At 29.6% G+C, this 14,521-nt stretch overlaps 1 protein-coding gene across 1 annotated transcript; it reads right to left on the reverse strand.

Moving 5' to 3' along the window:
* Positions 1-5,729: 5,729 nt before the first annotated feature.
* Positions 5,730-14,246, reverse strand: LOC107851746. The gene is made up of 7 exons (XM_016696830.2): positions 13,977-14,246; positions 13,754-13,856; positions 8,459-8,542; positions 7,696-7,735; positions 7,201-7,269; positions 7,002-7,111; positions 5,730-6,088 (listed from the first exon to the last, which is right to left on the reverse strand). The coding sequence occupies exons 1-7, from the start codon at positions 14,095-14,097 to the stop codon at positions 5,953-5,955; spliced, it is 663 nt and encodes a 220-aa protein (XP_016552316.2). The 5' UTR covers positions 14,098-14,246; the 3' UTR covers positions 5,730-5,952.
* Positions 14,247-14,521: the final 275 nt, after the last annotated feature.

The following is a 14,521-nucleotide window of genomic DNA, read 5'->3' on the forward strand; positions in this document are numbered from 1 at the left end:
TTAAAATAAAAAAATTCATTGATACCAATAATATAACTTGCCATAATTATTCAAAGCTTTAATTAAGAGTGATAAATGTTAAATGTTAAAAATAAGGAAATAATATAAATAATAAATATTAGAAAATTAATTTTCGGATATTTAATTAAAATAGATTTTTTAAAAAAGTTGCTATAACTTGTAATTATTTCTTTAGGCTAGTAATTATTAAAAAGTTTTGCTATAACTTGTAATTAACAATCTAATAAGTTTATTTAGGATAATTTCATTTTTTTTAACATGGTTCATTTGATGACTTAGTACATGAATATCATGAATTTATTGATGTATAGTATAAAAGAAATTTCTATATAAGTTGGTTATGCAGTTTTTATCCTTTACCTTAAAAGATAATGGAAAAGAAAGGACAAGAGGGAGTTATTTGAAGGCAAAATTGCCTAAATAAACAACATAGGTTTCTAAACTTCTAAAAATTTCCCGACTTCTAAAAAATTACTTAAATCCCAACATTTCATATTTTTTGGTAAATTTGAGATACAAGTTAAACCTACAACTAACAAGCCGACTCTTTACCAAAAATATTCTACATCTCCTATTTGTACGCCGCAAAATCTGGTGCAGTTTCTATCCATCTTCTCCATCTAATTCAAAACTTTCAATCAAGGTAATTTTCCCGCATAAAATCAACTTCAATTTATTTTATTCCTTTTTTACGTTTTTTTCTCAAAAAAATTTTTTGGCACTAGTGAAGTTATGTGAAATTAGAGTCTTTTGGTGCAGCGATTTGTTCGATTTTACTTTTTTTATGCTTCATTGTTTGAATTGTCAGTATGAATAGAGATTTTGGACCTTCCTTTAGTCTTGGATTTTCTCAATTAGAAAGTATCAAAGAATCTCAAAAAGTTAGAGACTTCATTCTGGGAGATTTTGACTATGAATTTGTAGAAGAATTGACGGGAGCAAGAATAGAGATTTCGAAAGAATTTCTGCACTTGTTCGTCTTTGATAAATTTAGTTTTTTCAAGTTGTTGCTTTGAACATGACGTGGTTGTATCGTGGAAGTATCTGAAGAGCATATATTTTGGGTCTGTGGGATAGGGGATGAACATATTGTGAATAAGTTATTGGGTTGTTCTGCATTGAAAGCTATGGAACTGTGTTTTGTTGAGGGTTTTTGTAGTTTCGATGTTAGGTCTTTGAAGTTGAAGAGATTGAAGTTGAATCATTATTCGTTGCTTGATGATGGAAGAGATCACACCTTGGATATTGTTTTACAGTAATTTTTGTCCTTATGTTAATAAGGTTGACATACATTTTTAATGTTAATGATACATTTTGCTCATTTTGTATCTGAGTTTATATAGTTCTGATTACTTATGTATCTCGTTTTGTTTTAGTTTTATCTATTACAACATACGAAATGAACATAAAAATTTTATTTTAGAATTGTCGAAGAAATTTGTATAGATGAACTTCCTAAGGTAATTGCATGTTCAGATCTGTTCAATATTAGGTCGAGATACATATTTTGACTTGGATGATACGTTTGAAAATTCATTGTTTATCTGGTTCTTTGTAGCTAATTTTATATGTATCTTGTGATTTATTTTTATATTGAAATTAATATATCAAAAAATATAAATTTTTAAGTACATAGATACATGTTATGTTGACTTGTATCTGTGAATTGTTGTTAATGCTTTGATATATATCTATTGGTGGTTAAATTTTACTAAAAGTTTTATTGTAAGAGATACAAGTTATGACTTCATAGATACATGTTGTGTTAACTTGTATCTGGGACTAACTGTTAATGCCTTGAAATGTATCTAGTGTTGTTTAATTGTTATTGAAAGTCGTATTACAAAAGATACAAGTTTATCATAGATACATGTTATGTTGACTGGTGCATGTGAGTTGTTGTTAATGTTTTGATATGTATCTATTGGTGTTTAAATTTTACTGATAGTCTTATTGTAAGAGATACAAGTTATGACTTCATAGATACATGTTGTGTTAACTTGTATCTGGGACTAACTATTAATGCCTTGAAATGTATCTAGTGTTGTTTAATTGTTATTGAAATTCTTTTAGTCTTGGATTTTCTCAATTAGAAAGTATCAAAAAATCTCAAGAAGTTGTAAACTTCATTTCCAAAAGTTTTGACTACAAATTTATTGGCTTTGATGAAAATAGATCAAAGCATAGAAACGATCCCCAAACTATGAAGAAGTTGCGGCAAAAGCATGCGAAGAAGGACCAGAAAAATGAAAGTGGTTCTAAGAAAAAGGGATCCAACAGAGCTCCCATCAAGAGAAGAAAGAATTATTGAAACAATTTTCAGAGATGATCTTCCCAAGGTAATTGCATATTCAGATTTGTTAAATGTAAGGCCGAGATACATATTTTGGCTTGTATGATACGTTTAGAAATTCATTGTTTATCTTATTTTTCATTAAAAAACGTGCAAAGTAACTTGCTTCTGTCAATTTTGATTGTGTGCTGCAGTACAAATTTGAATTTTTTATTCTGTTCTTATGTTATATTAGATACATGATAACAAAAGATGTATCGTCATATATTAATATGTATCTTTTTCATTTGTTGCTTTTTCAGTTTCCTGCATTTTATCTTTAATCACATTAGATACAAAAATAATTTAATTTGTATCAAAGTAATAATCATTCCAGTTGCCTGCTATAACATATATTCCATTTGATTACAATTTGAATATCATTTGAATGTCATCATGTACTACTTGAGGAAGAAGTACAAGAACAAGAATTTTCAACCAACAGATACACTATCACGAATTTCTTTTACAAAGTGTACATCGATGAGGCTTATGTGAATTACTATAATGCTGACATTGGTAAGAAACTTGCAACTCAAGAATGGTGGAACATTTAAAGATATACTTATGTTTCTATATATGAGTACATAGGTGTTTTTAATTAAATTAGTGATTGCTATGCAGGGATTGTGATGTATTTTTAGTTGTCTATACCGAGTATCTGAGCAAGGGATTAAGCATTCTATCTTCTGGTATTGATGCTCAATACCATCGTCTGAGATATGCTAGATTTTTGTACCAGTATGGATCTAAAAAAAACAGAAAATGACTACTTTAGTGAGAATGACGATCCATCAAGGACAAGTAGCAAGTTCGCACCAAAACAAATAGACCGTGTTTTGCATATTCAGTCGTTATTTATTTATTTGCTAGTTGGATATTAAAATCATTGATGATGTTATAAACTTTGATGATGTTTTGATGATGTTAGTATTTAGTAATGTTTTCATAAACATGCAATATGTTTCTTTAATGATTAGAAACTTCTACTTTGTCACCTATTTTAATGCAATGCTGAAGCATTTAAAGGTATAATTATATTTCGATATACGTTTTTTACACATTATAAAAACACTGTATTAGATACATATTTTATAATATTTTACAATTGTATGTATCTAAAATAATGAAACATATAATATAATATAATGGTAGAAAGCAACACAACATTTGCATTATTATGTATCTGTAATCACATTTTGTTCCTACTAAGATATGTTGTCTCTAAAATGCATAGCAAATTATAGCAAAACTCAATAGATCTAACTCTTAAAACTATTAACATATTAGATTTTACAAGTGATACAAATTATTTAAACTTGTATCTAAAAATTTATGTGAGATACATATTACTAAACTGTATGTATCTAGTATAAGGAAATATATTTTACTATATAATGATAGTAAGCAACACAACGTTGCATTATTATGTATCTGTAACAGTTTTTTGTTAATCCAAATACATGTTTGTCTTTAACCTGCATAACAAAAAGTACAAGAACTTATAGTACCAAGTCTTAATAATATTGATAAATTATATTTTACATTAGATACAAATTTTGTAAATTTGTATCTATAAATTTGTGGTAGATATATCTTATAAAAATGTTTCTCTTTTCAATCATTTACAATGGCAGAACTACTAATATACAATTTAATAACATTATTAGTTCAATGTATCTTAATTTCTATATGATGTGTCACGATAATAAGCTCATGAAAACATATATAACTAATTAACAAAGGTACGAAAATAATAATTTATTTTGATAACTGTTTTTCTTAAAATTCTTAAAAAACAACAATATCATCAATTAAAATATCAAATCAAAGAGTTAAAAAACCCAGCAACATGTTGAGAAATTATTCAACATTATTCATCAGTCAACTACATTGTCACTCCTCTTTTAAAAAAAGGTTACAAGTACGCCTGTTGTGACCTTCATAACCACATCTCCCGCAATAAGTATTACTCGATGTCATTGTTTCACTTAATTTCTTGTGCCTATTTTTCTTTAATCCAAACACAATCCTCCAAACAACATCGTAGGACATAGCTGAATCAATGAAAATAAAACTTCAACTTATTTTTCTTCAGTTTCTGTCAAAAAACAGATTACTAGATACATTAACTGCAAAAACATGTATAACATGTATCTAAAATAAAACTTTTATGTTTGTTTCGTATGTTGTAATAGATAAAACTAAAACAAAACGAGATACATATGTAATCAGAACTATATAAACTCAGATAGAAAATGATCAAAATGTATCATTAACACTAAAAATGTATCTCGACCTTATTAACATAAGGACAAAAAATTACCGTAAAACAATATCCAAGGTACGATCTCTTCCATCATCAAGCAACGAATAACAATTCAACTTCAATCTCTTCAACTTCAAAGACCTAACATCGACACTACAAAACCCCCCCAACAAAACACAGTTCCATAGTTTCCAATGCAGAACAACCCGATAACTCATTCACAATATGTTCATCCCCTACCTCATAGACCCAAAATACATGCTTTTTAGACACCTCCACGATATAACCATGTCATGTTCAAAGTAACAACTTGAAAAAATTAAATTTATCAAAGACGAACAAGTGCGGAAAGATTCAGGCAACATGCAATCTCCATTCTCTTCATCTGAACATAATACATGTTCTACATTTTTATTTCAACAACCAAACTAAGCCATTCACCAATTTTTTTATCGCGTGCATCATTAGGTACCGAAAAGTAATATCCATATGGCAAAGTATAGTCGAGTACAACTTTTTAAATTTTATGAGAAATGGAATGAGCTAATACATAGTCAAGAAAGAATGCGATTATGTTGGTATGAAGTTTCTGATTGTTCAAAACAGAATATGTTGATGGTTTTTTATTATGTCGCGTATGAAGTTTCTGATTATGTCGCGTATGAAGTTTTTGCAATTTCAAAAGAGATTATGCTGCCTGTTTTTTATTAGAATGGTGGACTAACAAAATAATTGTCATAAATCGTGGAATTTTATTTTGTTTTAACCATAATTAGTTAGATTAATTATTATTTTATTGCTAATTTATCCGTTACATTCCTTAAAACGTGCTAGTTAGTTAAATTAAAATATATATTCCTAATATGTATCTAAGTTAAAACATGTATCATCAATGGCTAAAAGTTGAAATTTTATGAGGTTTTGAAAAAAATTAAATTTTTTAGTAAATACTAGTAAACATGTCGTTATATATGTAATTTTTACTTATTTGAATAGTGAGTACTCCCCACTTCCAACAAAAACACTGGGAGCATATGGATCATCAGAGGTTCCAAAATAATACTCCATAAAATTGTGCTTCAATCCAAATAGCAATTGAGGTCCAAATGGATAAACTGAATAATTATTATACATGTATTTTCAACAACATACACGTGTAATCTCACAAGAAGGGTCTTGGGAGGGTGATGAGTCCTAACCTTAGCCTACCTTGTAAAGGTAGACTGGTTGTTTCTGAGTCTTACATATTTTCAAGCAAACATATATTTCTCACCTGATTATAAAGTTGCAGCTAGGTAAAACTAACTGAAACACTATAGTGCATTGCAATTTACATGGTGGGATCTTTTCCAAACCCCATTAGCGCATGAGTTAAAAGCATCGAAGCTCTACGAGATACCTCCATCATACGCCCAACAAGTGGTACCTTCACTGTCTCCCTATTCCGTAAAGGTTTCTTATCCCAGCTGAAAAAATTGTTCGTAAAACAGTCAAAAATATTATAAACTATACAACCAAACATTATATATATATGTATAGAACTATATTTGGCCAGACAAGTGAGGCTTGCTCAGCTGGTGAAAGGCTTCTACCTTTAGCCAATTGGTCGAGGGTTCAAGTCATGTTGTAACAAAAGGCGAGTACAGCTTAGCAAGCCTCATTCGTTTTGCCAAAAAAGAAAAACATCTTTTGGAAAATTGTGCCATGTGAACAAGTAGCGAAACAAACATTACAACCAAACATTATAAAAATAGAGTATATTTGACAAGATGAGTGAGGCTTGCTCAATTTGTGGGATTCCTCTGCCATTAGCAAGTTGGTCGAGGGTTCAAGTCTCATTTTAGCAATAAGGGAGCCACAACTTAGCAAGCCTTACTCGTTTTTTTCCAAAAACAAAAATTGGCAAAATTGTCATTTGACTAGTAGATGGGGCTAGTTAAATAAATATACAACCAAACAGAATATATAGAGAAAATATGTTTCGCAAGACAAGTGAAGTTTGCTCAGATGGTGAGACTCCTCTGCCTTAGCTAGTTGGTCACGGGTTCAAGTCTCATTTTAGCAAATGAGGGAACCGCAACTTAGCAAGCCTAACTCGTTTTTCTCAAAAAATAAAAAAATAAAAAAGATTGGCAAAATGATTTCATACTACATTATCAAACATATTAGTTGCACATATTTAAACATGCTTAACAAAGTAGACAATGGTAAACAAAGTTTTACAGATTGCCTCGTACATTTTCACAAACTGAAAAAACAATGTTATTATCCCATGGCAAGGGAACAAAAGAATGTTCCACATTTTCCTTGTTGAACTGCAAATTCAAGTATTCTTGTTTAGTTCTAAGTACCAGGCATGTGAAATATATAAATACGTACCAATCTTCATGACGAACAACCTTTCCTCCTTCAGTATACAACTTGATCAGTGAGATCATATGAATGTCTTTCCCCAAGAACTTGTAATATTGTTTGTTGTCAATTAAAATCTGACGCCATCAACCATAATGTTAAAGAGTCCTAAAGCAGAGAACAAACAAACGAAAAGCGGACGCAATAGGATATATGGATCTTAAACCTCTTTATTTCCTGGAGAAATTTCTTTCTCTGTGACGTTGTACTCCACAATTCTCGACTCACTGAAGATCTGAAATGTACAAAAAGCAACAGTTGGAATTATTCGTAGACAACAATCCCAAACCTAAAGAAACACATAATATGAAAATGAATTAGTTAATTTAAAACACAAACGGTTGGGTAAGAAGTATTGACGTAAACCATAGTAGTTACAGTCACTCAACGGATATGTTCGCCTTTGGATACAAGATGGATGAACAGGTACGAGCTTAGAACTGATGATATTCGGGCAAAACATGGAAGCCATAAAAGATGAAGGATGATGCAGTAGATTTCTATAAGGACGAGTACATCAACCCTAACTAGTAGTGCTACAATGTTTTCCAGGGCATTTTAGCACTTAGCAGTGAGCCTCTAACTACCAAAGTGTATAAATCTAGCATAGATAGTAGGTTAGCATGAAATAGGACAGCTCTAAGAAGGAAATTTTTTAGACCTTCCCAAGCGAATAAAATGACGATTTTATCTGCTTTACCCTGCAATCAACAGGAAAAATCATAATCAGACTTACTGAGAACCTGAAATGTACAAAAAGCAGCAGTAAGAAAAGCCGGAGTCAAGTTACTTTTGATTCAGAAACATAGAAGAGCTTGATATTCTGTTAGGAACCCTGAAATCTCTTAACAATAAATCTGTAAACTTCCACAAACAATGCAAAAGTAGAAACAACACTTCAACAATTATCTACCGCCACCAACAAGTAGAATGAGTTTAACGAATAGCAAATAAAGAATACTTCAACAACCAAGGTATTTCGAGGAACCTTAACGTCTATAATCTGATAGTCTTTGTTTCTTCCTAATACAATATATCGAAAAATACTGACTAAACTGCTACGTAACTGCTAGAAACTACTAGAAATACATACACAGATAATTAATAAATAAAACAGATACGTTTAAGCCTTATTTTCACCCTTCTTCTTGCACTTATAGACCCTAGTAACAGCAGGTCTTTAACATATTCAAATTTCAAAATCACTAGGTGTAAAGGTGGTTACATTGAGCTTTTGAAATAAGGGGTGGAGAATAAATAGGCTTTTTTCTCATCTCCTTTATCACTAGAATATTGCAGTAAGAATTCTGCAGCCAAAGCACATATTGTTCAATTCTTGCACATACCACCATGAATTACAGGCACTCGTCTTAGTTGCAGCAGTTATTCTATTACCAAACAAGGCTAATAAGATAGAAGCATACCCCTCTGCACGCATAAGGGGATCTTCAAACGTTGCATTTGGAGCATAAATCTCAAAATCCTGTGCCTTGGCGCGTGATGCATATCTGAAATATATTTGCAGAAAGCTGGTGTGAATAATTATTAAAATGATTCATTAACTAATGAGATATTGATGAACTGATAATCGCATAGGCGAACAAATTTACTCAACCTCTTAACGAAATAAGGATGGAATGCATGAAGTATGAACTTTGTGCGCAATAGATAAACCAGAATTGTGTTGAACAGCAAACCATGGACAAACTGCTGCAGCAACTATAAGGAAAGGATCTAACAAGCTTCTCTTAATACTCATATTTTCTGCACCCAAGGGAGTGGTCTAGTAGTCAATGACGTGGGTTGAGCACCATGAGATCTCGGGTTCAATTTCCAGCAAAGACAAAAGCTCTAGGTGATTTCTTTCCATCTATTATAGCCTTATGGTGGACAAAGTTACCTGATATTTAATGCTGGCGGGAGATGGCGGTATCCCACCATAAGACTAAAAGAGAACTTAGTCAATTTCTTTTCCCAAAGAAGTCCCGCTTTGACTACCCGACGGGTCATCTACTTAAAAGACCCTCCCATAGTCTGCCCTCCTTGAATTATTCGGTCATGTCATACTTATTGATAGGGGCTGACCTAAGTTCAAATATGTGGTGCATCGGTACCCGTTAAATCCGATGAAAATAGGTATGATTTTATAAGAAATGTATAAAAATTGATATAAGATGGAAAATTGCACTTATGAAAGGAAAAAAAATAACTGACTATTATGATTTTCAGGCAGAACTTTAAAATTTTAAGTATCAATACGAGTGTTCGAACCTCCCGAGCACCTATGACTCCTAAATTTTGGATCCTCCACTGCTTATTATTGAATATAAAAACATAACTACATTTCAAGCTTGTCGTAGTTGTCAATTATTTCGTAAGGGGAACAAGTCTACTACGAAATATATCCCTTTGTGAAGGCAGTAATAGATTTGGGTTCAGAATTTTCAATTTTCATGTCACTGTAACATCGAAATTTTGTGTACTCTAAAGAATCCAATTTCTGTTAGAGTTCTTGTACTATTTTATCATAAATCTAGTTGAGTTCTTGTACTATTTTATCCTAAATCTAGCTTGGAGGCTACTGTACTCCAATCCCTAAATTACGCCTATATAAAGGGGCAAATATTCCCTTGACATCTCTAAAATCCCATAATTTTCATGGGGTACTCATAAAGAAACCAACAATCTGTAGTATCTCAGAAATTCATGAGATATTTACAAGGAGATCAAGATCCTCTTTTTTTTTATAATCAAATATAAAAAAGATTCAGAAATTCATGAGATATTTACAAGGAGATCAAGATCCTCTTTTTTTTATAATCAAATATATCAAGAAGATCCACAAACCGCAGATTCTACTTCCATAGAGATCTAATCCAAATATTCCTACATTCGAGATATGCGGTACTGACTGCCCTCGAATTACGGAGACGGCCCTTGAATTACGAAGAAAATCAAGAGAGAAGAATAAGGAAAGAACAGATTCGTTCCCACATCATTTATCAATAAAAAGAATCATGTTTCTTCATATTTTTATTTGTGATTGCAATTTATTTTTGCCACTGTAAAAATTTGTTGAAAACAAACTGGCATGCTTAATGGGACCAAATTTGTCCTTCATCTCTTCTCTCATAAATAAGATCTGCAAATATATAGCCACAAGATCATAAAGATGGAAGCTCTATATAGCCACAAGATCGTAAAGATGGAAGCTCTATAGATACTTCAAGACTTGTCTTTCAGTTTCATCAAGTTTACATTCCGACAAGTAAAGGGGCATTTGTAGACATTAAAATTTTGTAGACTCTAAGAATCCAATTTCTATTAGAGTTCTTTTAGACTACTTAACCCTAAATTTAGCTTGGGGGCTACTCTATCCCAATCCCTAAATTACGCCTATATAAAGGGTCAAATATTCCCTTAAAATCGGCATCTCCAAAATCCCATAATTTTTATGGGATACTCATAAAGAGATCAACGATCTCCAATATATCAGAAATTCATGAAATATTTATAAAGAGATCAAAATCCAATATGCTACTAACGGCTTTCGAATTACGGAAAAATCTATATCAAAACTAAATATTCCTTCATACGAGAAATACGCTACTCACGATCCTCAAATTACGGAGAAATTCATATCAAATTCAAATATCTCTACGTTCAACAAATACGCTACTGATGCCCTCGAAATTACGAAAAAAATCAAGAGAGAAGAATCAAGGAAGGAACAAATTTATACCCATATCATTTATCAATAAAAAGAATCATGTTTCTTCATATTTTTATTTGTGATTACAATTTATTTCTATCACTATAAAAATTTGTTGGAAACAAGCACAAATATATGGAATGACATATGAAATGTCATTACAAGCTGGAGAAGTTGCTTATCAAGAAACAATTAAATAATTAAATAAGTGCATCCTTGGTGATAGCATAGTGCTCCTACCTGCTGGATTTGAAAGAGTAAACATAGAGCAGTTGATACTACGACAATAACTATGGCTCAATTCCAAATAAGTTAGAGAGTCAGGTCATCATCTATATCACTTTATTCAAGTTTGTCTCGTCCCAATATTATAAAATTGTAGTTTCTCAGTGTTAGAATTTAAGTGTATGACAACATTAAAAGAATTCTAGGAAACATTGTATGGAAAAAATTTTATGGAACAATAAATTCTCTTACCTAAAATCTTATCTTATTGAAAATGAAAACTAAGTAACTGTTTGGCCATGAAAACTAAAATTTTTCAGAGTTAGAGTTAAGTTGGAGTTTAAATTGGAGTTGGAGTTGTGTTTAACCATGTCTTTTTTGAATTTTATTTTTTAACTTTTGAAAAAAACTTTTTTTAAATATGATTTTATGCCCTAACTTTTATAAACTATCAAAATCACCCAACTAAAATTTACCTACTAATGAAAAAAAATACAATTAGCCACTATTATAAAAATAATTATATATACATTGTCATATTTGATGAATTTCAATTGTGACATATATAATATTTACATTACTAGCTGTTTTCTCATATTTGAAAATTTTAAATATAGATGTTATATTGACAGATCACTGCTTTCTGTTTTTTAGGTAACAAATATTATCTTTCAAACAAATTTAATTTTTTAGGAATTTATTTAATTTATTTCCTTCATTTTCCGTTCCTAAAAAATAGGAAATGATGAGTTGTTATTAAATTTTAGGGCCGCTAATGTATTTTTTTAATTTTCCTATACATGAAAGATTTTACTGTGTGTAAATAAATTATTTCTATGTAAAACATGCTTTGCATACTTATGATATATTATATTATATACCATAAATATATAAATATACTTAGTATGTTTCTTTATACTTTGTATTTTTATATGTATGTGTATGGTATATACATGGTATAAACTTTATATATAACATACTTTGTATATTTATATTATAAATATACTTAGTATGTTTCTTAATACTTTGTATATTTATATATGTGTATATATAGTATATATACATGGTATAAACTTTATATATAACATACTTTGTATATTTTTATTATAAATATAATACTTTATATATTTATGGGTATAAATATAAATTAGCAGTAAAATAATATCTTAAATAAGGAAGAAAATTATATAAGAGATAAAAATAATAATGAGAGAGAAACAGAGATATATATTAATTAGGATAGCATTAAGTTTGAAATTATAATTATCTTATTCTTTAAAATTGTTATATACGTAATATTGAAAAAGTAATGTTATAAGGAGAGTTTTATGTAAAAATTTAAAAGATTGGGGTTACATGTGATAATAATAAAAGTTGAAATTGGAGTTAGAAAATTGTTAAAACAACAAAAACCTGTTTTCCCTTTTCAAAAAAAATTTCAAAATTATTTTCTGAAAAATTTTCATGGACAAACACCACACAATTTCTAACTCCGAAAAATATTTTCGAAAAAAAGGGAAAAATTTCCATGGCCAAACGGGACCTAAATATGAGTTAGGTTTGTATCTTATTGAAAATAAAAACTAAAATGAAAGACTGACACTTATTGAAACTTTTCTAAATGTTCAGTATTATTATTGTCTTCTGTCCAATTTTTACTCACTGTTATTGCCAAGAATTCCAGAAACAATTCAAGTTTCAATTATATCGAGGCCTTAAATATGTACACATACATACAAAAATAATACTTTTAATAATTTAAAAAACACGTAACCTTTAACTTCACATATTAATAGAATAACGAATAAAAATAAAGGTTAATTGTAGTGAATAAGATGTTAAACATTTATTTATAATACATTAACTTGAATATAGTTGTTAAAATTGTTTTTATTAATACAAAGTTTGAGTCGTTTAATGCAGGTCATAAAATATTTATGATAAAAATTAGATAGCTTTTCCTTTCCTTATTATTTTTCAAGAAAGATAATTTTTTCAGGCATATTTCTCAACCTTCATTATTATGTCAAGTAATGTTGAAATTATAAAATTTACTATTAAAATTTTGAAAGTCTAGAGCAAATATTTTATCAGTTTTACCCTTAAGCTACCCCGATTTCAATATGGATGATGTCTAATATTACAAATAAAATACCCCTAGAGCTACCGGGAATGGAGCTAGACTATCTCAAGGGGTTATTTGAATCCTTTTTATCAAAAAATTAATATTGTATTAGTCTTTATGGTTAAATTACTTCTTCTTTTTTTTCTTTTATAATCTCGATGTTCAGGCCAACTTTCACACACTTTGATTAATCTCACGAATTACCTGCCACCTGCCACCTCCTCTCAACAATAGATACCAGACAACTCTATCTATTAAGACTTGAATATATGAAAAGAATGAGTTAGTGTTTTTTGTCTCCGCTTAGACTTACATGTGAGACCTTATTTTCTCACCTATTTTGTTTGATCACCAAGCTAAAAAGAATTGGTTAAAATCACTTTTATGTTAAGGGTGTGCCTGATTTTCTCATGTTCCGTAATGTTTAAAGATATTTTTTTTTAGAAAACAAGCTCCTTACGTTTTAGAAAAATAACTTGCCTAATGAAAATAGAAAAACCAAATTCTATCAAAGCTATCTCCTTTTTTTTTTTTTCGTGTTGAAATAAAATTCTGCCACCACTAAACGCTACAACATGATCATAATTTAAAAAAAAATAAAATGATACAAGCAAGTTAAAGAACAAAATAAAAACATTCAAAAGTGACTAAACTTACAAGTTGAGAAGATGAGGAAGTATATAATCAGAAGCACTATTTGAAGGATAATGATCACCAGCCACTTCCTTGCAGTAACCTTCTCTCTGTTCATCCTTCATATCTTCACAATTACCAAAAATAATTCCAACACAAATTGATAAACACATAAATAATATCCACAAATTAATAGCCATCACAATAAGAAAAAATAAACAAGTTCTTTTGTTTTAACAAGAAATACCTTTGGTGTGCTTATTTTCCATAGGGAGTTGGAATATATTGTTGGTGTTGTTGACAAAAGAAAAGTAGTAGGGGTATAGTGTAGCTCGAGTAAAATACTGTGATGTGAAAGAGCGGAGCATTCACAAGAATGGAGGAAAGAAACGGGAGAGACGAGATAAAGTTAGGACAAAAGTATTTAAAAATAAATAAGACTTAATAATTTACTTTTATATTTTTAAGGGTATTAACCATAGGGGCCAAATGAGATAATTTTAACAAATTTTATTTTGATTCAATAAACAAAATAAGTAATTTGAGATATATATATATTTTTATTTTTAGTAAGATAATTAATTCTCAAGAAAATAAGAAATAATATGAGTATGTTGTCATAATATTTCTATTAATTGATATATTATATATCTTGAAAAATAATTTAAAATTATATAAATAATAAAATAATATAATTATAAATTTATTTTTAAAATATTAAATAAATAAATAAAAATAAATTGAGGGAGATATATTCATAGCTCAACTTAAGTGAAAATTTTATATCAAGTG

The sequence above is a fragment of the Capsicum annuum genome, chromosome 12, assembly GCF_002878395.1.
Source record: "Capsicum annuum cultivar UCD-10X-F1 chromosome 12, UCD10Xv1.1, whole genome shotgun sequence".
NCBI classification, from domain to species: domain Eukaryota; kingdom Viridiplantae; phylum Streptophyta; class Magnoliopsida; order Solanales; family Solanaceae; genus Capsicum; species Capsicum annuum.